The sequence below is a fragment of the Vanacampus margaritifer genome, chromosome 4 (genome assembly GCF_051991255.1).
Source record: "Vanacampus margaritifer isolate UIUO_Vmar chromosome 4, RoL_Vmar_1.0, whole genome shotgun sequence".
NCBI lineage: Eukaryota > Metazoa > Chordata > Actinopteri > Syngnathiformes > Syngnathidae > Vanacampus > Vanacampus margaritifer.
This window is the reverse complement of record NC_135435.1, coordinates 7,632,417-7,659,236: the sequence shown is the minus strand read 5'-3', so window position 1 is coordinate 7,659,236 and position 26,820 is coordinate 7,632,417. Positions and strand designations below refer to the sequence as shown.

General features: G+C 38.8%; 2 protein-coding genes across 2 annotated transcripts in view; one reads left to right on the top strand and one right to left on the bottom strand.

Moving 5' to 3' along the window:
- gas2b (growth arrest-specific 2b) overlaps nucleotides 1-6,379 on the top strand; it is a 17,242-nt gene extending 10,863 nt beyond the window's left edge. The window contains exon 8 of the mRNA XM_077564235.1: nucleotides 5,514-6,379. Within this exon, the coding sequence (XP_077420361.1) occupies nucleotides 5,514-5,720 (207 nt within the window). The 3' untranslated portion in view covers nucleotides 5,721-6,379. The remainder of the gene's footprint in view (nucleotides 1-5,513) is intronic.
- Nucleotides 6,264-26,820, bottom strand: tmem276b (transmembrane protein 276b). Its single transcript, XM_077564234.1, has 4 exons — nucleotides 26,162-26,820; nucleotides 23,757-23,870; nucleotides 16,720-16,857; nucleotides 6,264-13,034 (listed from the first exon to the last, which is right to left on the bottom strand). Exons 1-4 carry the CDS (start codon nucleotides 26,547-26,549, stop codon nucleotides 12,787-12,789), a joined length of 888 nt encoding a protein of 295 aa, XP_077420360.1. The 5' UTR covers nucleotides 26,550-26,820; the 3' UTR covers nucleotides 6,264-12,786.

Here is a 26,820-nt window from a genome sequence, read left to right as displayed (position 1 = left end):
GCCTCCCTGAGTCATTCACCACCTGTATGTTTCAATACAAAGGCTCAAGAAAAAGGCCTTCTGGGAGTCAGGGTTGCTTGGCAACGAATGGTCTGGATAAGACTGGGCTGACAATGATTTTATTCAGTACACAGACCTTCAGCTAAGAGTTCAAACAAACGTGCCGCTTTCAGGTAGATTTTGCCAAGATATGTTGTGTTGTGTGCAGTTCAAATGGCAGCCCCCTTGGGAGTCCAGGGGAAGACGTCTCATTGTATACTGGATGATTTATTTCACTCCTGCTAAGATCCATCAAACTATTTGATGGTTCCACCCTCACATGTGATAGCAAGAAGAAGAAAAAAACATTTAATTTTGGAAGATTTTATGTAAGGAAAGTACATATTAAGCCTCAGGTGAAAGCTATGCTGATGCTTATGGATACTGATGTGTGTACATGATCTAATTAGTTTGCTCTTATGGTAGCCTTTATTATTGACCCAATGCTGTTGAGAAAAAGTCAAAGAAGACATTATGTTTTGTAATTTGACCATACTTAACCTTTTAGTAAATATATATATATATTTAGAATAATCTGTTCTAAATGTGCAATAAAATGTACAATAAAATATAAATTTTCATACTCATGTTAACATAAAAGTGAGAAAAATGTTCAACTAATAGGAATATGGCTGCATCTTGTAGTCATTGATACAGCAATTTCATAACAATATATATATTTTTTTTGTTAAAATTAAAAAGATTTACTCCTACTGTAAAAAAACAAGTGCGATATTGATTTGTGTTGAGGTCATTTTTGTGCCACTAGATGGGATCATTGCATTTGTAAGACGTTGGTGACAGCTCATTGCATTTTTCTTTTCATATTAAGAACTCGAATCGAATCTTTAACACGAAGTAACTTGTGAAATTCTGCACATTTTTAAATTTGTAAAATACAACTTGACCCCAGTCTCCACAAATATATGCATTATCATTACATTTATTACTGCAAAATTTTGACGTGGACGTGTCTGCTGCGTTGCGACTGGAATTCCCCCAGCATAGGCTTTCCAAGTAAGCGGCGTTCATTAATCGTGCGTTAAAAAAATATATATATTGGTGTTAAAGGAACTTTAAATTAACTCAAATTTAACGCACTCATTTTAACACCTCTAATAATAGTAATAAAGTGGTGACAAAACCATTAAAATCCCATATCCAAGTGTAACACTATCACTTATAGTTAATCATTGGGGGGAGGGGCCCCAAAACAAATTAATCTTAGGGCGCCATAAGGTTACTGCACTTAACTCACAAGTGTGCACAACTGCAGTGGCTAATTGGTCACCAGTGGAAACCCATTTAGTGCTTTGTTAATCTTATTGAAAGTCGCACTGACCAGCACGTTGAATTGGTAATCAATGCTGTCAGCCTCAGTTTAAAAAAAAAAAAAATAGAGATACATCTAATGGCAGAAATTCAGTTGAGAGGCAGATTTTTTTTTCTTCCTAGAAAATACTTTCTTCATTATGTTGCCACACCATTATGCTTTTATGGACCTTTTTTTTTTTGGGCTAGAAAGTTTCTCAAATTCATCGAGCCAGAGTTCTTTTATTATCTTAATTTTCACCATTAAAAATACCCCAAATCCAACATTATTTGAAAAACTAATCGTAGCTTTTGACAACATAAACGTAGTGCTGCTGGACTTCTGCATGACCCTGACTCCACCTTGTGTTGCACAGCTGCCACCAAGTGTAGAAAGAAACATACCATAAACCTCAATTACCAAACACCATGTTGACCCCAAGTGTGGCCACACCTTTCAAACAAGACATATTATAGATTTGCAAGACAAAGTCATTAGCGAGGGGTTTAATCGGACAGCTTGTTAATGAGCGATTGAGCATGACGGCCCCTCCTCATGTGTAAACTTTCAGCCCTCCCCATCCTGTCCATTTCCTTGGGGGACTATTCAATCAATGGCGGCCATGAAGTGCTCAGCCATTCTTTGCTGTTGAAAAAGACGAAAGCTTTCCTTTCTTCTCGGCTCCCAATTAGGCTCTTTACGCTGCGTAGCCAAGGACACTGTCGGACTATGTCAGTGGGACGAAAGACACGCACAAGATCATTCTTTGTCTATCACATCTGCTAATAAGAAAACCTAAGGACAGATGAAAGAGTTTGAGTCATTGAGCAGTATCACACTTTACATTTTGGGCTGAGCTTTATGGCAGATATGACCTCAGCTCTCTCTTTCTTTATGCTTGAATGACCTTTGACATGGCGTAATAAACAAATAAAGTAAACATTTATTCTTCACCCCAAGGAAAACTTGACTTTTCATTTCTTCACATTTCATAGCATTTTCCCCAAAATGATGAATGTCAACCTCAAGGTGGCACTGAAGGAAAACTTAAGCATTCCAAGTCTGATTTTAATTTCACATGACGAGTCGTCCAATAATGTTGAGATGCCCACAAACGGATCGTTTCTATTACTGTACATTTGATTAGGGCCCACTGTAGTCTCACAAGCTGTGGATTTGGCTCAAGTCTGACTCCTACTGGCAGTTGCTTAAATCCCTTCTCTGTCATGTGAGCCCACATGAATTTTTCAGCAGGACAAGATGAGTCAGTGGTCCGAACAGGGAGTACTCAGGGGAATGCAGAAGATGCTTTATAGGATGCAGACATAGCACACTGTGCAGGGGGAAGGAGCTTTATTGCCGACCCACAAATAAAGCGGCCCATGTGAGAATTCTCAACATTTCATTAAAAAAAAAAAAAAAAAAAAACACGCACGCACGTATCAATTTTTTCCTATATGAGATTGTTTCATATCTGTTAATAAAAGTCAGCCATAATAGATCCAGATAAATACAGATTCCGAAGAAGCCTTGTTTGGTTACTAAAATTCACAGACGCAGAGCTGGATTGCTCATTAGTCCATTCATCCATCAATCATCTACCACTTATCCGGGGTCGGGTCGCGGGTGCAGCAGCTTTAGCAGGGAAGCCCAGATTTTCCCCAGCCACTTCAACCAGCTCCACCGACGAGATCCCAAGGTGTTCCCAGGCCAGACGAGAGACATAGTCTCCCCAGCGTGTCCTGGGTCGTCCCCGGGGCCTCCCGCCGGTGGGACATGCCCAGAACACCTCTCCAAGGAGGCGTCCAGGAGGCATCGGAACCAGATGCCCGAGCCTCCTCAACCGGTTCCTCTCAACGCAGAGGAGTAGCGGCTCGACACTGAGTCCCTCCCGGATGACCGAGCTTCTCACCCTATCTTTAAGGGAGAGCCCGGACACCCTGCGGAGGAAACTCATTTCGGCCACTTGTATCCGCGATCTTGTTCTTTGGGTCACGACCCACAACTCGTGACCATAGGTGAGAGTAGGAACGTAGATCGACCCGTAAATCGAGAGCTTTGCCTTTCGGCTCAGCTCCTTCTTTACCACAACGGACCGATACAGAGTCCGCATCACTGCAGACGCTGCACCGATCCGCCCGTCAATCTCCCACGCCAACCTACCTTCACTCATGAACAAGACCCCAAGATGAACTCCTCCACTTGGGGCAGCATCTCCTCCCCGACCCGGAGAGGGCACTCCACCCTTTTCCGACTGAGAACCATGGTCTCGGATTTGGAGGTGCTGATTTTCATCCCAACCGCTTCACACTCGGCTGCGAACCGCTCCAGCGAGAGTTGGAGATCACAGCTTAAAGAAGCCAACAGCAATCTGCAAAAAGCAGAGATGCAATGTTGAGGCCACCAAACCGGACCCCCTCAACGCCTCGGCTGCGCCTAGAAATTCTGTCTATAAAAGTTATGAACAGAGTCTGTGACAAAGGGCAACCTTGCCGGAGTCCAGTCCTCACTAGAAACGAATTTGACTTACTGCCGGCAATGCGGACCAAACTCTGACATTGGTCGCACAGGGACCAAACAGCCCGTATAAGGAGGCTCCGTACCCCGTACTTCGGAAGCACCCCCCACAGGATTCCCCGAGGGACACGGTCAAAGGCCTTCTCCAAGTCCACAAAGCACATTAGTCAACATATTCAAATGCTAAAAGCATCATGGCCTCCAGGAGCCGCCACAAAATGGGTGGGGGGGAAAATACGCATTCAATGTACGTACAGTACTGTAATAGGGTCTCTTGGGAAAGTCAAATTGCTTTACCTTCATGGCACCTTTCCTTAAGCTTTATGGAAAACGTCATCTTCTCCCTAGCCTGGAATTGCTATTCCCGCCAAAGGAATGCAAAAAGTATTTCTTTGACCCATGTGTGTTAGTTGTATTTATTTCAATCAGGCTGTTATCAACGATAATAATCACTTAAGATTTTAAAATTACAGTCCCGTCCAAAAGTGTTGGAATGGCAAGATCAATTCATTTTCTTTTGTTGTATACTGAAGACATTTGGGTTTCAGATCAAGAGATTAATAATAATAATAATAATAATTATGCACCAGATAAAGACGCTTTACAGTGGATACATTATTCATGCACTCACACTTTCACACTGTGGTGGCGGTAAGCTACTTCAGTTGCCACAGCTGGCCTGGAGCAGGCTGACGGAAGATATACTGTGTATATATATATATATATATACTGTATATATATATATATAAATAAAATCAAACAAAGGCTATTATTGTGCTGTGAAAGAGCAACAGTGTAAATGGCATCCACTGGCTGTAAGTCAGAAAAATGGTTGAGTGAGAATGTCAGACTTGACCTCTGTCAACCTTAACATTTTAATCTGGAGGATGTCAGCTGAGATAGAGCGCGTCTAGCTCGGCTTCCCTCCACGGCTGCTTAAGTCTGAGCGCGTGCCATTGATTTTTCATCCCATACGTGTGGCACGCTGCTCCAAACATGAGGGAAGGAGGGGTTGGAGGCATATCTGCTCGTGTGATCACATTCTTAATGCTTCCTTAATGAAGGGTTTATTGGCGATAAACCAAGGAGGGGGGTGGGCCACTGCTGACAGGACAATGGCCCGCTTTGCAAGGCCTCCTGGGAATGTTAATGTCTCCTGGGAGTTGTGGGTGTGCAATGGATTCATCTCAATCCCCCTTTAATTTTTGTCTTGGCCTCATATTGTGGCAGTAGTTGCCATGGCAGCAGTTGGTTTTCATCGCTAGGGCTTCTTGTCTGTGAAGGATGTGTTGAATCCGAGACAGAGGGCCTTTCTGCAACAGCTGCCCGCACGCACCAAGGCTGGGTGCGGGTTTTATTGAAAATAGTGCACCTTACGTGGTTTGTGTGCGGATGAAGCTTCGTGCGTCACTGCTGGTGTGCGCATGCATGCTCATATATGGATTAGTCTGTCGTGTGAGCTCAGCTGGTGGCACGAGGTGCTCTTTCATTTGGTTTAATGAGATTTTGACAAAGCTATCATTTGGCTTTCATGGCGACAACTTCATATGCAAGGGAAGCTTGTAAATATTAGATTGGCGAGTGTGTGTGTGTGTTATAAATATTGCGGTAATAAGACATTCCCTACGTATTTTTTATGTCACAGATGCTGAATGAGCGTCACGTGATGGTGCGAGTGGGTGGAGGCTGGGAGACTTTTTTAAACTACCTACAGAAACACGACCCCTGCAGAGGAGGACCGGTGGGCAGATCTGAAATCAGGAGCTGTCGGGACAAAGTCAAGCCCCTCAATTTCAACGTGTCACCTGACAACTATATGGTGGTCAACGCACATTACCGTGGAAAGAAGTAGATCGCTCTCCATACTATTATCCAACGTGCCCTTTTTGTTGTACTTACCTGCCATTGTTGTTAATTTATATTTGTTCACATCATCGCAGGTTTATTGATTGGTTTATTGGGGTTACATTTACAGGGGGTATGTACAACAGTATTTAGATTTTTGTGTTTATTTGAATATCAAATACCCAAGTATGTGTTATTTCATCAATCTGTTTGGATGTTAAGTGACGTAGTGTCCAAAGGAAGTCGTGCACATTTTATGTTTGGACATTAACATTTAATAATATGTAAACACATGTTATATAAAACCATTTGTGTGTATATCTTGCACTTAAACTTCATTTGTGCCGTTTGATTTGTTCATTATTCAAATCAGCCATCATGCTAAAAATCCAAAAACACATAATCAGTTTCTCCCTCTAGATGGCACCATTCGCTCAGTGACAAAATGCCAATGTGATGCAAAAAAAAAGGAAAGAAAGAAAAAAGATCATCATCACGCATGATACTAGATTTCTGCAATCTTGAAGCATACCAAACAATGGAAACCAGAAAGCTGGCAAATACGTCTTTTATTTCAGTAAAATAAATAAAGAAAATTGACAGTTTAATATTGAAATGAACGGCAATGATATCATGCATGTCTGTTATGTCTTTTCAGTCGCCACAAAGTTTCTGCAGTGAATTGCATTGGTAAAAATGTAAAAAATAATAGCTGTGCTACTGAAACAAGTGCCGCTTTAAATGGCAACCTTTCCACTGCAGTTGAATATTGAGAGGATATGTATTCTATTTGAAATCATTATAACACTGCGCTGAAATCAACAGCTGACTCAGCAGTCTTTTAACTTGCAGGTGAGTAGCCTACATGATATTTTGCATTTAAAAAAAAACCTGATAGTCATAATACTGTGCTAAAATTCCAGAGTGTGCTGTCATTTATTGTATATGCATCAAATGCAACAATCTGATAAAGGGGACACAAAATTGTGCTTAATAGTCTTCATCTAATATGAAGTTGTAGCACATCAGATAAAAAGAAAAAGAGGGCATCATACTTTTACCACAAAAGTACAACAAAAAAAATACGTGTCTAATATTGCTTCTATTATGTCTACATGTTCACATTACTATTTAGTCCTTACTCATATTAGTTTGGGTGGCGATCTTCATAAAAGTAAAAAGTGTTCACACTCACTCCCTTGTCACTGCCATTATATTTTCACAATAAAAGGTTGAACTAACTTCCCATAAATACACAATGTGGTATAAACCCAGAATGTTTGTAAAAGACACATTATAGTGTGCATCACATGCTTGTATCTGTTTCGATGCCCTGTGTGACCTTGCAAACACTTTCCAACCTTGAACAGAGCCAGCAATGTGCAAAGATTCAACAAGACACTGAAGAAACACTTTTCAATCATGCTTCAGTTAACATTGAACCTCTTGTAGTGTTTTGGTAACGTGGAAAGGACTTGAACATCACACATAGTGTTGTCGACACACATCATAACACCTTTTTTTTTTTAATAAGAAAGTTAGCGGACATAGCTGAGAACATTTCTTGTGCCTCACCTCACTAAAATGTAAAACTTTGATGTTTTGGTGATCAAAAGGCAAAACAAAAAATCTGGCCCACAAGAAATAAGCTACAGAACCTCGTTCTTATTCAAATACTGTATACAGCCTGCTCTGCCATTCCATCCTCGTGCGAGAAAAATCGGAAACTAGTTGATCATTTTGGACCTTTTATAAAAAAAAAATTAAGAAAAAAAAGAAGATATTTAGTTGCATGTTTCTGACATTAAAATAGTTTTCTCAAATGAGTTTTGGGTCACCTTTTGTCCAGCCATCAAGTGGGCACACATTTTCACGAGTTTATATGTTTCATTATGTACAGGTCTTCAAATCAAATTTAAATGGGCTGCCACTCAGGTTTATGCCACAATTGCCCTAAATTAACAGCACTCAAATTGAACTTTTTTATGTTTATGTAATGGTTAATATGTATACACTATTTAATCAGAATTAGAGTTTTACAGCTGAAATATAATTATTACAAGGGACGAGTACCGATAGCTGGCCTTATTTGACGTTATCGGCACTCGCATGTCTAGAAATGTGAAAAATTGAAAATTGCCATTCATTGCTTGCAATTTTAAGGAAAAATAGGACATAAAAGTTTCTCTTTAAAATAATCTGACATTGTTTTTGGGAGGAGATAATTGTATTTAACAAAAGTACTAGTGGTATCTGTACTTGGTATCGATGACTACTCAACAGTTGAGTACTCATACTGGTATTGGTCTGAAAAATAAAGTGGTATCGGACATCCTGGTCTGCATCAAAATGAAACTGAAAATTAACAAGAATGACATGACAATGATGACAATAACAATAACTTTTACTGTTACACGCAATGTGCTATTTTTTTTTTATGATTATTTTTGGGGTTGTTTTGGTAGGCTACTAAGTAGCACACTACTGACTTTTAAACTAGGTTCCAAGAACAAGACCTGAACTGCCAAGGGATTCATAGAACATAATGCATCTATTAGAGGATATTTCACCTCACTTGGCTGCAAGTATATTTATATATTATAATTTTTTTTTCATCATTGTTCCTCGCAACCAGTGGCTTTGAAACAGGTGAATGTTTATCAGGAGCGTTCAAGGACTAGCTAAAGGTAAGCTTATCATCTACTGCTTGTAGCCTCAACAAGGCTCAGTGTACAATCTTTCATTTGCATCCTAGACTTGGTGAGGTTTAGTTGCTTAAGGTCTATTTTAGCGTTAAAGGGCTTTGCACATATGTATGTGGTAAGTATATAGTTTTATTTTAATTTAAAAAAGACGTGAAATCAAAAATAAAACTGCACAAAATATTTTCTGCAAAATTTGAGAAACACTAGCGTAAAATCACCTTGAGAGTAAATAACTGATCAGAGCCTATTTTGAAGTCGACCTCTTGAGTAAGTGAAGTCGTAATAAAGTAAGTAACAAAGTGATCTGTTATCTTCATTATTGCATGTCATGTAAATGCAAGTAATCTTCACTCTCTTCACTGCTTTAATATGCCTTAAATATGCCAAAAATAAGATTTTTGTAAAAATAAAAAAAACTTTCTTGTTCTTTTTCCAAAAAGTGTGAAATTACAAAAAATAAATAAATAAATAAATTGGGAGTCTATTGACCAATTGCACCAACGTCATGTGATCACATGACTACCCTATGACGGACGGCGGAAGGAAATGATTGTTGAATGGAAGTGGACGTGACCCGGAGCGACTTAGTGACTTAGCGACGGCTATTTTACAAATGAAAAGTTATTATTGCCAATTAATCCATGGAATCTACTACTTCAACCAAAGTTCGCCTGTCAGTCGAAGTGGCACATTTAGTCGGGACTCATAGAGTGCGATATTTACTTAAGTTGGAGATCGCTAGTTTGAAAACAGCCCTTACCTTCTGTCGCCTGCTGTTTTTACCAAGTTAATCAAATCACAGACTTTGCCGAAATTCACAGCGCACGACCTATATCATTATATAGTCAATGCCGGTGTCTAACCGGCTCTCCTCCTTACACTGGAGCTGATTTAAACGCTAGTCGCTGGCGGTCTCTGGGACGAGATGATACGCTCACACCGGGGAACAATATTTTATTTATACATTTTAAAACTAAGCTGTGTGTACGCGCAGTTGGAGTAGATGCTAACTATCTGGCTCCTTAATGTGATTTGAAACACGTAATTTGACACCTTTGTTATTAGTGTACGTTTACTAGTAAAATGTATGAACATTTATCTGCTAACCTCGCAAAAAAATGATCGCTACAAATCCGTGAATACTTTGTGGGCTGCTAGTCCTTTCTGTTGATTGCTGCTATCAATCAACGTCTTTTATATATAATAATATTTAACAATATTTAGTTTACTCCCTTGTCTATCTGTACAACCGACCGCACAGCAAGATATGACCATTTTATAAGATAATCGATTAGATAAAGGACTTTACGCTGTACGAGATTCAATGGTTACAATACAGGCAAGTGGTTCTTTTGCCGTCCGGCGTCCCATAGGGGGCGCTCCAATGAGGGCGGTGACGTCACTTGCAAAAGGTCAATACAGAAAAATTAATGATATTTGGACCAAATCATCCAAAACTGCCCAAAAATGTTGTTCACTACTTTGTTTGCACATCCTTTTTTGATGCTGACCAGGATTATTATAATTAATTTAAAGTTTGATTTAAAAACAAGAATAGTAAATCACTTTTTTTCTTTTCTTTTTCTTTTTTTTTTTACATTAGGCCTATCTAGATTTACTAGCATTCCTTAACAGAGAAGCAGTTTGGTCATATGCTTGAATAATTTTTGACTTCTCACATAAGTTCAGTGAGCTGATTCAAGGTAGGATATAAAAAGCTGAATTCAGTTTGAAATTCCTCTTTTCTGCCCAGGCTGGTTAAACGGCTCAATGAGCACGCAGAATACATGAAAACGATGCTGACGATGGCGGTGGCATTTATTAAGCACTGTTGACGACAATGTTATTGTGTCTATTGGTAAATTTGGGCATCAGGAATGAATTTATAAACAGGTGCTTGAATTGAAAGTTTGGAAGCCTGTCATCAAATTGATGCAATTTCATTCAGACAACTGAATTATGCTTGATGAAGTGGTAGAATAAAATCTGCTGATAGTTCAGCATCTGATGACTCATTAGATGTGCAACAAAACATTGAAAGTTGAATTTCAGCGAAATTTTGCTGCTTATTTCAGCATCATCCTGTTGAGTCAAGGCAGAATTAAGGACATTGGCCTATGTTTTAGATTTTGTGTGTGTGTCAATACTAAAACAATACTGCTCTTCTTTTCTTCCTAAAACCAGTACCAATTGTGAGTGTAAACACCGCAGCGACTGAATTTTACTCTGCAGTCGACTTTCTCATTTATCTCTTGTCAGCTGTCAGCAAACAACTCAAGAGCTGTAAGAGCGCAGCAGCATTAAATCTTAGCTCAGCAGTTATGCATTTCACTTCTTCCTCATCAAAAAACAACAAGTAAAAATGCCTTCATGTTGCTAAATCCTATAATGGATTCATCCCTCGAGCGCAAATCTTGAACACGATCCTGCTGAGCCCGCACTTCCGTACCATCAGGAATTATTGTTTCAACACACGGATATAAACAACCTTATTGAAAATCTAATTTACATAAACGATGTATCTTAGTCTACATAGAGATGCAATTGTACATACACAAATCTTTGAAAAGACGATCAAATGTGTTGCTTTTTGATGCAAATTTAGTCGTGTATATTTTTATTTATTTTTTTGTGCTGCCCACACTTGATTACGAAGTATTAGGGCCACGTATATATATATATATATATATATTTATTTTTTTTTTTTTTTTTGTTGTTGTTTTTTATTCAGGGGGGGCAGTGGTGTAGTCCAGGGTATATGGAGTATACCTATTTCTAAATCCCCCGAGATGCACACCGTTCAGCCTTGGCCTACTCTACTCTGCCTCTAATTGGCTGGTTCCCCCTGATTAGATTGGCTAACTTTTGGCATGAGGACCGATGAGCCAATCAGAGCCCGAGTAGGGAGGGTCATTTTGAGGAAAACAATCCTTCAAATGGCCCCCCGAGCCACAATGGTGACCCAAAAATCTAGCTCAGGTGAACTGATTTGACCTCATATTTTGGTTCGATTCGCAGGGTGGAAGCTGCCGGTTACACACTAACTACATGCTCTAGTTAAGTTTTATTGTAGCTATAGGCTGGTACTAGTAACGGTAAATTAAAACACAAAAATGGGGACAAATAGTTTAAGATTGAAAACCAGATTGTTTTTCACTATTTTTGTTCATTGTTCATTAAATATTGTAATTTGTTTTCTAACATATACTCTGTTTGCCTCATGATAAATACATTTTACATAATTTCAGGCTGCTTGTGTTATCAAACTGCTCTTACAAAGCATGATAATTTTATTATTGTGAGCAAGTACAAATGACGGATTTTTAATTCTTACATGTCACCGTTTCTAAAAGAGGATGTTTTTCTGGACTACAAAAAAAAATGTGACAATTGAGAGTATACCCACTTCTCCGGGGACAACTACACCACTGAAAGGGGGGAGTAATAATCCGAGAATAAAACTAATGCAAATTTGCCACTTTATAAAGTGGCAAATTTGCGAGATTTACTATCAAGATTTACTATTTACTACTACTACTGTATTTACAAATTTACTATCTCCTTATTTAAAAACCCAACCGAAAAGTATTGGCACAAACATCCGAGTAGTGCGCTACGTGTATTTCTCGTAAGAGTTATTTTTTCTTGCAAATTTGCCACTTTATAAACTCGCAAATTTGCAAGTTTTTTTCTCAGAATATTACCTCCCCTCTGAAAAGAAAAAATATATATACGTGACCCTAATATGCTGTCGTACTTGATCCATCCAGCAGAGAACGCAAACATCTACCATGGTCAGGGCTAATGTTGGATGTCATTGTGCTACACTAACACGAAGCAATGGGCACTCGTTGCCAGATTATTTTTTTTCTTTCCATTGCAAACAAAACCAGCACACTGCATCTAGTGAAAAGAGCAAGGCTGACGGGATGTTCTGGCCTCATTTGATGTGATTTGCTCTGTTTGGATGAATTCTCTCGTGATTCATCAGCAGAAAATGAACGTGTGGAAAAGCTGGTGTCTGTCTGGTGTGCGGCTGTAGGAGTGAGCGTAGCAAACGGATTGAAGAGAGCACCATTGTAAAACAGTCACCTTCAGATTGCCGTAAAGTCAGCATGTCCAAAAAGACAACATCAAAAAACCTTGTGCTATGAGAGCCAAAGACGTTAGGTTGCACTCGTGGTGTCCATGGAGGTCCTTTAGGGCGGGTTCAAGAAGTCAATCGCTTGTTTGTTCCAGAATGTGTGCTATCACAACTCAGGCACAATGAACACTGAGAGGGATGGCGATGTTGAGTGCGCGGTGACATGGTGATGAGACAAAAAGACGAAGATCCGAGTTTTGAAGAGTGGAGTTCGTGAGTGGCCGTCACACGGTTCCGTTCTCGTGCCTCGGCTTGTGGGTGGCCGTGCGGGCCGGCGTGCTGAGGGAGGGGGCCAAGGTGCAGAGGAAGCCGGCCAGCAGAGTAAGGCCCAGGCCGCCCCAGGCACAAAACATGGACCAGCCGTAGCCATGGCTAATGTCCTCGGGAAGGCCGTACATGTTGCGAGGGTAGCGGGTTAACTCAAAGTTGATTCCGGCCACGCATGTGCACAAGGAGATGATGCAGCACGTTCCTGTGAAGAGACGACGGGCACTCATTGGATATATGGACATTTGTCAAGTTCCCTAATCTAGTGGGAATTGTGTATTTTGGACTTTCATGGACGGTAAACATTTAATGGACATGTCTCATTTAGTTGTTTTTTTTCAAGTGAATGCAATACGCTTCCGTAGTTTTGTGATGTCACACAATGTTAACCTTAAAAGTAGGGCTCGATTCGATTTCAATTTACAAGAGTTCAGTTCAATTCACTTCAATCCGATATCCATTAACTGATTCACTCCCAGCCATTTTCACTAAAGCAACCCCTTTCGCTCCAGGTTCTTTTACTGGATTTTGACTGCGTTTGCAAGGCCCACACAATATTATGTTTTATTACTATAGAAACATGGAACCTATCAAAAGAAAGATTGAAGTCTCTTCTTTCATCAGGAAAACAAAGTATATTTGTAACTGTTTCTGTTTTGCAGCAATTAGCATTAGAATATAGCTAAGTTTCATCAATATTCCCATTCCTGGTAAAAACACTGACAAAAAGAACTTGGCCCTGCTAATCTCTTATACTCTACTGTCAACTGCTGGCCGCCCCCCCCCACCCCCCCATTGCTTTAAGTCACTCCATGTCAGAAGCTGCATCAGAGCCTTCTGAGTGATCTTGCATTAAAAAAAAATGTATACAAATGTTTTTGGGAGTGAAGGACAAAGTACTAAAAAACATATTTACACATTTTTGGGTTTGAATTAGTTAATTATGGCACATGGATTCTTAAATGTCAAGGACATGATAAAAACTTCACAAATATTAAATTCCAATGTAAAATTTGCGGAGACAGTAACTGTTCAAATTATTAAGTTTGAAAGTAATATGTTTTATAATCACTTACTGTAAAGTGTTACACAAACATTGACATCAGCAAGGATTAGATGAAAATAATTCAGAATATAATTCAATAATTGTAAATATAAATTAAAAAGATTCTGAATTGTTTTAAAGTGCAATAAGTCAGGTCTTTCATAAATGTAAGTAAATACTTTTAAATTCATGTTTACAGTACATTTCAAGAAAACAGTAAGACAACAAAAAAATGATCCTTTAAACATTCTACTTTCTTGAGAATTTATGGAAAAAAGATATATATAAAATAATAAATTCATGGTTTTATAAATCTATATCGGGTTTGGAAAGTAAAATTGGTTCAAAATCGACTATTCAATTTTTTTTTTAAACCTATACCTACTTAAACGATAATATCGGTGGCCAATTATCGACCAATTTGACATCATACAGATAAATCAGATAATAAAGAAATCCGCCAATAATAACCCACATGCCACGTTGGTCCATCTGTTGTGGTTGTGGCTCAAGTTGTGCCCAACTCCTCAAGCCCTCCCCTCTTCTATGGTAGTGGCACATATTTGTAACGTCATAATGCGCGCGTCCTTGTGTTTAACAGGTATGTGTTGACTTTTTATATGGAGGTAATTATGTTGAGTTGTGACACTGTCATATTGGTTTTCATTTGAGTCAATATCACCAGTGCCTTGGTGTGCTCATCAGAATCCCTCAGTCGTCATGGAAATGTAGAAGGATAAGGAAACTCTGAGGTCTTATTAAAAGTGGCCAAGCATTTGCACACATACTAGTACACTGAGAAGACTCTTATTTTGTGTTTCTTTCGTTTTATACTATTGCCTTTTCATTGGAATATGGGAGGTTTCGGCATGTCACACACACCGCTCTGCTAACTACAGTGTTTGTAATAAATGGTTAAAACCTAAAATATATGTTTTTTAATAAGAATAAGAATTTATTGTACACAGTGGGTTATTTGATGAAACAAGCCATGTTGATCAATCATGTCAAATCTATTTTGATTATAATATTGAAAGCTTGGTATGTGTCCTTGAAATTGTTGTCCACCCTGTCATGGAGTAACTGCCCCCTTTAAGAAACCTTCTTCTGTTTTCATTGACGACCAACATTTTTTATTTCTTCAAGAGAGGCTGAAACGGTGGCTAATGCAGAGTACTACCGTATGTTGAAAATTTGTGTTGTTCCGATACTGATACCAGCATCGGTAGAGGCCCCGATACTGCATTAAAACAGTGGTATTAGCATCGGCAAATACTAACAAGTAACATGCGAATACCATTATTTCCGATGCTAATATAGGACTTTGGATGCAGCATCTTGTGTCTTGCTTGTGCCCGACATTCACTGATGTGTGACGTGTTCACTGCATGCCCAGTCAAGATATCCTATTGGCCCTTTAATGCTCTGAACCAATGGCAGGGCAGCTTTTTATGTTGAACAAAAACAAAAATTTTAAAAACTAGGTATTGATACGGCATCAATAACGGCCGATACTGCAAAGCTCGGTATCGGAATCGGTATTGGGGTCAAATCATTTGAAAAATTCTGAATATATTTGGGTCATTGACGCAGTTTGTCTAATGATGCCCATTATATGAATTATTATGTGGTGCGACCAAAAAGAAATAAGCAATTTGGGAGTTTTATTTTGAAAAACATTTAAAGACAGAACTTTTTAAGAAGTTTTTATCACCCATAAGACAGTCAACAACACATGGGAGCAGCTATCAGGTTTGTACTGTCTCTCAACTACCGGTATGTCAAAAAAATAAAAATAATTCCTTTTAGCAACTGCTATGTAGTGGTTATATTTGAACAAAGCATTTTATGACCTGAAAAAAACCCCAATTGATATTCATCTTTTCCAACAAATATATATTTTCATTATAATTTTACTTGTAAGGCTAGCTAGCTTGTTTTGTTTGGATGGCTAATTGTTAGCCGCATAACTTTGATTTACTGTAAATTGAAATTCTTACGTGAGGTGACCAACCATAATCAGGTACAACCATTGTAGAAAGTTTTCCATGAGACATGTACCGGTATGTACCAAATTCTAGATATAAAAATTGTGAAATTGTAGATAATAGTCAGAATAGTAAATAATAAATATTCAATGTGGTTTTATAATAAATTAGCTGTGGTGAGTCTAGTGAAATGACCCACTTCTTTTCAACAGTTTGCAGTCAGTAATCATGTTGCTCCCTCAAGCGCTGACGTAATGTCAAAAATGTCCATCCTGTCATCGTTCGACGTCCAGCCCGTCAGCAAGCTTACATATTTTGCTGTTTGCATGTACTGTACATTGTCTGCTTGCAGTAGATTTATGTTTTGTTTTGTTTTTGGTGGGCTTTGTGAGCTTGACCAAAACACATTTGTAAGAGCACAACATCTGCTTAATGTAATAAAGATGAAGTTCATTTTAACATTTCAGAATTTGGGGGCTTAAATAGGGACGTTTTAAAGGCACCTTATGGTGATATTGACATGGTTGTTTTGCAATGTACAGCTGTACTGAATCCTATGAAAGCCCGAGTCTAATAGTTTGGTCACATCAATTAGTTATATGAAAGAGGCAAAAATATTAGAAAAACTGCTTTTTGTACAATACAGTTCTGTTGTACACCAATGCTTGTTACAATCACAACATTTGGGTAAATACGGTTCTCTGATAGTGTCAATCGAGCGTAAACATTAGTATCTTTATAAAAGCAGCTTGTTTGATACAGTACTCTTTTTGGATGTCATTACAGTGAGGAAGTGGTCATAATGTTTTGGCTGGTCAGTGTTGGTGTAAATATGCGCAAATGTTTCCACACAGTACCTCCCATGAGAAAGAGTAGTCCAGCTACATATTGCATGAGGTCATGCTGTTGGCAGCATCCCAGCACTCCAATTATCCAGCCAAAAAGAATGATGGAGACAGCCATACCAACAAAGCCAGCCGTCATTCTTCTTAGATCTGCGAGAAGAGATGACAAGGTTACAAACTTGTCATGTGAACAATAGCTATCACACCAATTACAGTTCTATCACAAACTGTAAGAATACTTTTGTTATTGTCCAATACAAAGGCTGTAATTCATATTTTTTTCCCCTCCAAAAAACAACAACGTCTGATTCAATCCTGTTTTGTGCTCCCATTGGCATCTGATGTGGAGTGCAATAATTATCACTCTGGTTTTATACAGTACAATACAGTTGAGTGCAAAATTTAAAAAACAACAACATGATAACTCATTCACTCACTGCCATTGACGGCTATAGAACTCCAAGAGGATCTATTTTAACTGGGCTGGCGGTGTGTTTTTGTTTTTTGAAGAGAGAACAGATTAACTGCCAGAGGTGGGAGAGTCAATAAATTTTGAGCATTCGTCATTCGGCAATCGTCAACAGTCGGGACTCCCGTCATCCTCAATCAATCAATATTTTAGCATTGTAATTGTCAATCCGTCATTCCTCAGCTATGGAGGACCAAAAATGCCAATAAATAAATAAAAGGGAAAATAAAAAGAGATATAAAAATAGAATTCAATAATTAAATACAAAAAATAATATAAATGGAAATTTTAAAATGACCAAATATATAACTAAATAAATAAATATATATATATAAAAATATCAATAAATGAAAGCACTCAGTGCTCATAATTATTTATCTCATGCTGCAGATACTGTCAGCATGAAATGCGTCATGAAATGTTATTCAAATTAGTTTGTCTTCCATTTGTCTGCCATATTCAATTTTTGTTTTATACAGTAACTGAGATTGTTGAAGTGAAAACTGTGAAAAACAAAGTTTGAAACTTGTGTTTGTTGTTCCTTAATGTGTTTTTTTTTTTAAACAAAACAAATACTTTTTTTTTGTCATACTCAGTACTTGAGTATTTTTTTTCAGTGAATACTTTTTTTACTTATACTAAAGTGATTTTTTTTGATGACTACTTTTTACTTTAACTTGAGTAATATTATGTTGAAGTAACGCCACTCTTAGTTGAGTAAAATTTTTGGCTACTCTCTCTACCCTAGCCTGGAAATCCAGACTCACTTGCGACTTTGCCCTATTAGTTGCATTTCTAAGGCGGAGCAAACCTGAGCTAACAGACAGTGGAATGAACCAATGAGTGAAGAGTGGACATGACGTCAGAAAAGCGTCTTGTTGAAGTCTCTTTTTTTTCTTCTTTTTTTTTTTCCGGAGACGGAATAAAAATCCAACATGGCTACTAGCCGTGTGGCGTCACAGCGTCATGCGTCCACCATATGTTTTGTTTTTTGTAGCAGAAGGCACAGTACGCGGCACTTCAGGAAACAAGTGTTCCTTTTCATAACCAATATGGTTGTTTTGTGTTAGGTACATGGCTGTACTAAGAAAGTTGACAGAACTTGTACATTGGGATTCTATTCCATTCCAAAGATCCGAAAGATCCGAAGGTGTAAAATATACAGCATACTTTAATGAGCACAATATAAACTAAGCTAAGCTGCGACGTAGCTTTGCCGTCCGTCACTATAAACACATTGAAGTTCACGGTCATGCGTTGCACTTCGCGCTTATCCAAAACACAGCTGGTTGACTGCCTCCATTTATTTATATGCCTTTAGTTTTTCAAAGGTTAACTGCATTCTTCGCATTTATAAGGTAGTTCACCCCATGTACGTAACTAGTGGCTGGCGTAAGCTTCCTTCTTCAATGTAGGGATCTCGGCGATCAGTCCAATTTTTACATCGTACCGCTTGCATTCTTTTGCCTGCAAGCTTTCCCGGTACAACGTGGACTTTTTCGTGCTCATTGCCGTCAATCTAGCCATTTTAATACGAGTCATCGTTTATACTATTGTCTAGGCAACAACAACAAAAATAGTGAAGCGATGTGCCCAAGGATTGTGTAAATCGAACATGAGAAATCCCAAGAGTGATCACAGGTGGAGTCTTATTCTTTCCATTACAAAGTGGAGCGATGTCTTCAATGGATTGTACAGTGTGGACAGCCTCACTCGCAGCTAAATCTGTAAGTCTAAGGCTGCGTTCACACTGCAGGTCTTAATGCTCAATTCCGATTTTTGGGTGAAATCATTTTTTTTTGTGTAAGCGTTCACATTACCTATTAATTGCGACCTTAGTCTGTCTGCTGTGAGGATGTAATGTGATAGAAGAAGAAGAAGATACAACGTCACTCACAACGCTGTTTGCGGAAGTAAATACGTATGATCCAGCGTGTCAGGGCCGCGGACTTTTAGAAGTCCGTCGTCGGGGCTAATATTTTTACCATCTCGTATCTACAGAGGTGATGCAGGAGGAGGTAGAAATAATATTTTGTGAAAATGAGGCGAGTCTGTTCGAGCGCCTCATCTCACGGAGACATCTCCTTTTTTTCCCCTCCCTAATGATGACGTCACGTCATTGTCACATGTAATAAATGAGCCGTCTGCGTGGCTAAATTACTAATATCACCACCACAAATGTCATCTTTATACTTCATGTTTCAAGTGGGATTAAATTCAAGTCAAATATAAAGTCACAACTGTTACTCGAAACAACGTCAAGCATAAATCAAGCTTAATGCCCCCGCCTGCGCGGGCTGCATATTGGACATTTATCTGATGACGTTGAGGTCGGATATGTGCGACCTAGCCGTTCAGACTGCGGTTGCATTGCAAAAATTCGGATACGTATCCGATCTAGGACCACATATGAAAGTCACCCAGGTCGGATATGAAAAAATTGGAATTGAGCCGATCAGACTGACATAAAAAAGTCAGATATAGGTCGCATTTGGGCAAAAAAATCTGATTTGGGTCGCAATCGCCTGCAGTGTGAACGAAGCCTAAGTGAGTCTGCAAGTCTCCAAAATAAACAAACGTTTATTGGAACGCTACGTTTGCTCCAATTTAAGAGACTGTAAAGTAGCTATAATGGGCTACTTAGCAACCGAAATAGCTAAAATGTCAAATTCACTTTAGCTCTAGAGGCAAGATCATCCACAAAAATGGACATCAAAGTCATAATTATGATTATTTAATATTGTACTTTATCAGAATACCATCGGCCATTCATCACTGAAATCGGCGAGTGCTTCTCCATTTTCAGCGAGTTCTGTATGACGCGATGTCGCAGTCATGCCTCGTAAAAATACATAGACTAGAAAGACATCTTTATTTAGCCCAATCAACAGACGCAAACCTGCTTGAGCGTGTATTTTTACAAATATTTGGATCATACATAACTCGTTAAGTTGATCTACATCATTATTATTGTTAGCTGGGTAACTTAACGTTGACGCTGGGTCTCATACTGGGAGCTCTGTGATATTTCATCAATTTACCCAAAGTGAACATAGCATCATAACAGGCACTTTGAACTTATTTTGTGTTCATCTTTCACATAGCATTTTGTACTACCTCTGAGTAAACAACCGTTCTGTTACAGACTGAGAAAAATAAGACGTAATCAGTTTACAAGTGCATTTATTAAAAATAGAAATTACTTTGCGGGATTGTAATTTCCACGCTGAGAGAGAGAGACACTTGTTTTTGTTTACTTCAGACTTAGCTAGAGAGCTGTATGTTTTAGCATCGATAGTTGTGACGCCATCTTTTCTGCATATTTTACTATTTATTACTATATTCTTGGATAGATATAGATAGATAGATAGATAGATAGATAGATAGATAGATAGATAGATAGATAGATGGATAGATGGATAGATAGATAGATAGATAGATAGATAGATAGATAGATAGATAGATAGATAGATAGATAGATAGATAGATAGATAGATAGATAGATAGATAGATAGATAGAGCACTTGTATTGCTCCAAAAACACTGACTGACATGCTCTGGTACATTCATTTACATTGAAAGTGTCCAGAGGGATGTCGGACCCGGAAGCTTCAACTGAAGGGGGAGGGGCTTTTGCGAAAGGTCTATTATCATTGCTGTAATTCTTCTCGACTTTTTCGCCAGTGCAACCAGTGCAAAAAGTTAATCTAGAGCCCTGTTTACACTAGTGGAAGACTATAGTGGAAAAAATGTTACTAGTAAGTCAAAATCATTCTACTAGTGCCCCCTATTCATGATACGTACAGTACATACCAAAAGTTTGGGCAAACCTTCTCATGCAAATGCATTTTCTTTATTTTCATGACTATTTACATTGTAGATTCTCACTGAAGGCAACAAAACTATGAATGAACACATGTGGAGTTATGTACTTAAAGGTCTCATAGTATGAAAATGCACTTTAGTGGTGTTTTTGTTAATCAATAATATCCATCCCCGGCCTGTCTACAATCCAACCAGGTATGAAAAAAGTCACTCCGCGACTTCTATAGCTTTCTCCTCTTTTCTAAAATGCTTGCTTCAAACGGGCAGATTAAACTTCCATGACTTGGTGATGTCCATAAAACACAGAAGTGCACACGACCCAGCACCCTTGGGTTAGTGGCATCGCCTCTGGTAAAGGTTTGTCACACCCACAGAAATTTGAGAAGCTGGCTGCTCCTTTTTTTTTTCTACTCGTATACTCTGTGGAGAACAATGGGGAAGCAACGATCAGAAAGAAAGGGTTAATCTCTCGTCTGAGTCTTTGAGAAGACAGTGGATTAACTTTATTTTTGAAGGACGTGTCCCGACAACATTTCCCGAAGGACTGTTTTGTTAATGAAAACCTTTTCAGAGCTGGATTTGCAACTACTGCAAATATGAAAGATGTAAGTTTAACATTTTATTTTGATTTAGCCATCATTTTTCAAGATGTGCCATATCATACCTTCTACCATATTACCGGTGTATTTTTAGTGCCTAAAGTGGGAGCTACATTTGTCATGTGGAGGTTGTTTGGTTACAAGAGGTCAGATATGAGAAGGCAGATGGTGGTTGGATAATACTGAAGTGGTTGCGTATTGTTTTGCCAAGATACAATCCGCGGTGATTATTTTGCCATGACTGGCAACTTGCCACCTAGTTGACATCACTTTGTGATGCTAACCGGCCGCTAAGTGGTCTCGACAAGACGGCATTCACGTTGCACAGTGCCCTAAATGCACATTTGTGTTATTCATAACCGCCTGTAAATGTCTACAAGAATTCACGATAAATCAGAGACATTCAGGGTCAAATAACGCTCGCAGGAGAATTGCCGGTTACGGCAAAATAACGACTGCCCAAACAATCGCAAACTAACGCTACAACATAGTTTCTGTAGTAACGTTATGCAACTTTTTCTTACGGTAAAATGTTATGCCACTTTTCCACATCATAAAATAGTTCTCAAATGAGTAAAAGACATGTCTGTCTGGCTCAAATTGGTACGGTTATACCACACTGCTTCTGCTTGCCATTAGCACATTGGCTACCAGAGCCAAAATCACAGCCCCTTCTAGAGAGAAGGTATGGCCTAGGCGTGGTCTGGTGCAGCTATTTACACAAAAGTGACACGCCTCTAAAACAGGCTTTTTTTGAACATAGCGTTTTTTGGGCTGATTTAGGGACAGCAAAAACATTAGCTCCAAAGTCAATTTCGAAGAATGCATGTCACATACATGTCTTTTACACATTTGAGAACTATTTCAGTATGTGAAAAAGTTGAATATGAGACTTTTTTTTTTAAAAGGGGAAATAATTGAAAACATTTTAAATTCTAGTTCCTTCAAAATAGTCACTCTTTGCTCTGATGATTTTTTTTGCACTCTTTGCATTCCCTCGATGAGCTTCAAGAGTAGTCGCCTGAAATGGTTTTCCAACACTATTGAAGAATTTCCAGAGGTGAGAATGCCAAGAGTGTGCAAAAATATCATCAGAGTCACTATTTTGAAGAAACTAAGGTCTAAAACATGTTTTCAGTTATGTCACCTTTTTGTCATGTTTAGTTTTGATGCATTGAGTGAGAATCTAAAATGTATATAGTCATGAGAATAGAGCAAACACATTGAATGGGATGTGTGTGTGTCCAAACTTTTGGCCTGACGAGTCTGTTGAATTGTCTTATTAATGAGGACAAAGAATGTAAACTGGATGTCAAGCCTCCTGATTAAACACTCAAATTGCTTTCCATAATGCCATATCTTATCAAACGACTCATTTTGCATCTTTATTCACAGATTATTTGTAATTGCTTAACAAGGAATGCACGTTTTGTATACAGTTCGAAACGAGTTCCTAACTTTTCCATTCACAATGATGTCTGAAGGGAAAACATTCTCAAACTCTGGTCTAGTGTAAACATACACTAGACGTGGATGGTGACAAACTGGAGTGGTTTGGAGTCTTAGCTAATATGTCTTTTTTGGTCCACTGACTGATGATGAGTAAGGAAGAGGGAAACTCTTATATTGTACAAATGAAAACGTGTGTAACTCAAGTCAAGTTCTCGTCATTCTTTCATGGTCATAATGGTACAAAGGAGAAGCCACTTTAAGAGTGAGGGAGTGGTCCTATTCACCACGTTATCACAAATACATTATCTTTTTTTTTTTTTGATTTACCCTCACTTAACACTCCTCAAACAGCAAATAACACATCACACTTGAGATGGTCCACTGGAGTGGATGACATTATTTTAACAATTTTAACAAAACACCACCAGCTTTATGGCCACAAACATGAGACAAACATTGCTGTGCAAAATCTTAATTTGACTTTTTCATTTTGATTCAGAAAATAAACAAGAAGAAAATAGTAGTAAACTACATTCTTTAATGTCGGAGAAACAACAGAATTACAACAACAGCATCATCACATTATGTGGTGTGTGCTAAAAGTCTAAATAGAAAAAGCAGAATGCTGAATGTCGAAAAAAGAGACAACAACTCAAGTGTGAATGAAGCAACTCTCCATAAAAATACAAGAATTTGTTACTCACGAAGTGCATGCCATTCATCTTGCCGTATGGTCTTTGTGATGTTGCCGGGTAAATTTCGTGGAAGAATGGACGAAGTGTAGTGATACTTTACTGGGGTGCATCTTTGAATTATTCCTGGTGAAACAAAGAAAAAGTGAAACATTGCACATACTGTAAATACTCGGCATGTTCGATACCCCTTTTTCATACCAATACAAGTACTCACTGATACTGATGCCAAGTGCAGATAGATACCACTAGTAATTTTGATACATAAAATTTTTGTTAATTTTCAACAAAGACCTATATATCCCAATATAGCAAATTTCCTTAAAATTGCATGAAATTAATGGCAATTTTCTTTTTTCAATTTGTTCATAAAATGCATATTTTGTATAGAACACACAATAAATTAATTACAAAAATTAAATAAAATGGAAAAAATAATCCAGTGGCCATAAAAAGTCTCGATCAAAATATGTTGCTGTACAAATTGTTTTTAGCGAATACAGGAATGTACCATTTAGCCAGAGTTGTGGCAACACAAGTTTGTCAACGTTTAATTCTTTTTTTTTTTCTTCTTTTTTTTGTCAACGTTTAATTCAACGGTGGTGTCTCAGTCTGACCACTGGCTTGCACTCACGTAAGGATGGACGCGAAGAAGAACTAATCAAACGTCATTTATAGCACTTTACTGCTGAGCTGAAAATATGAAGCTGGAAAATGTGAAAACAAAACTGGTTGTTGGGAATTACAACATTGACCAATCCTGAATGTCTGGTACAGACACAGACCCCGTCCAATATAAAACTATTTGCGGTGATCAAAGTGGTGATCCCGAACTGATCGGAAGCTAGATGCTAACGCTATCTATACTATCACCTCAATGACCGGCAAGCTTTTAACCTGTATTAAAAAATTGTCTGTCATCTGCCTTTACATGACGTGTAGGAGCAGCCCAGCTCAGCAACATTTTAAATGTTTGAGTGATTAATAAATACCAAACTGTCACATCATCACATTCTAAGGCATACATATGGCACCATTTGCAATGAGCAAATTTTCACTACACTTCACACACATTTCTTTGACATGATACAAACTGTGTGACTCATTTTTGTTCCCACTCTGTTAGAGTTGTGTTTTTAATTATTTCCAGAAACTACCATAATATTGATTATATAAAGAGTTGGCATTGCAACTCAGTTGCCACGGAGCCTCTGAGGATGATTCGCAATCTTGTTCGTCAAAGAACTTCAATTATCTTTGCACTTGAGGGAAGAAATTATCATGTCGCCCAATAATTATTATACACTTTTACCAAAACACAGATTTGCATCATCTGTGTATGATTATGGGATTTCATTCAAGTAAAAATAATGGACACAACAAAGCTATCTGAGCTTACTTACTCGATGGTCCCAATGCTTTAGCACATATGAGCAAATAGTGACATAAGAACTTACATTTACATATCATGCACCATGTTTGTTCAGAAACCAACTTTGCCATTATCTTCAACTATGGATATTTGCATGCAATTGACTTTTGTACAAACATACAGTAAGATGTGTTTTGACATTCCAACCAAATACACACAACAACCCTAAGTAAAATCTCATTCTACAATATTATGGATAGTGTACCATTTGGTCAAATTACATTTAATAATTTTAATATGCCATATTATTAATAATCAAGTATATTCATTTATGTGAAAACATTGAATCAAGTTAATGATCTATGATTTCTCACAATGATTACGAAACAGATATATAAAAAATATGCAACAGTTTCTATAAGTCTGAATTCGAATGATCACTTCTACAACAGTCTTAGGAAATCACAATGTCACATGACTGGTTATCTGTTTTGAGAACAGGCCTGTGGGCTACTCATGTGGGCCTTCGGGAGGTACCTGGTGCCCATGAGAGCCACATTGGTGACCTCAGTATTATAGAGGCTGACCTCAAAGAAATATGATCAATATATGTGGTCAGCATTTTTGAGACAAGCTGGCAGCTGAGATGTAAATATGTTAGTCTTCTAAAAAGTGTCAGAAAATGGTCAAGTTCAGCATTAAGTTGTAAAGTGTTTGCCTTATTATTTTATTGTCATTAATCTTTGACAAAACAACTGGAGAAATCTTAATTGGTATTTTAGGTAGAATAATTTGCCATGTGTTTTTCTTTGCTTGGACTCCAGAACAAATGTTTAAAGGGGGAACAAAGATGACCACCTTTTGGGCGGAGGAATGTACAATGGATGCTCTTGAGGAAACATCCCCATCTATTTTGATAGGCAACCAAGTCAAATGAGGTTTTCACGAGAGCCTGCATGGGCCACGCTGTGTTTGTGTTGTCAAGCTAAAGGTGCGATGAGCTCACAGACGTGCATCGCGGCCTGCTCCTCACAAGACTGTTTACCTTTGTAAATAAGGTCCTCGGTTTCAAGGTCGAATCCCTCTCGGTGACACTTCCTCCAAAGGCCGGACACGGTTGAGTTGAACTGCCGACTGCAGTGGGACTCCATCGCCGAGGCTGCGGCCACAAAGTGTCGCTTGCCCCTGAAGAGAGGAGCAGCCTCCGGGCCGCCTCCTCTCCTCTTCGGAGGCATCTGGAGGGGGAGGTTGTGGTTGGAGATGTAGATGTAGCCCGGGTCGTTGCGCTTGTTGGCGTAGTTTTTACACCTCTCTCGGTGCCTCCTCGCGTCCGTCTCGTACCAGTAGTCGGTGCAAATCGCCATAGCGAGCAGCCCCAGCGCGCAGAACGCCAGGAAGAGCCCTCCACTGGTTAATATTTTCATAGCGGCCATCTTCCCCCCCTCCACTCGACGGAGACGGGCGAGAAGCTTCCTCCAGTGGCCGTGGTGCTGCCTGCCGGCGCTCGTGCCTCTGCCTGCCGCGTGAAGTCACAGCCTCACGCGGTCCTGCCCTCCGAGCATGCTGACGAAAGGCCCGTGTTGCACGGACAGGATGCTGCGGTCTGTTGTTGTGCTCCCCGCTTGATGCAATGTTGTTGTCACCATCTGTTGTGGTACAGGAGGAACGGATGGATGGCGACCAGCGCTGTGAGGAGGAGGCTGG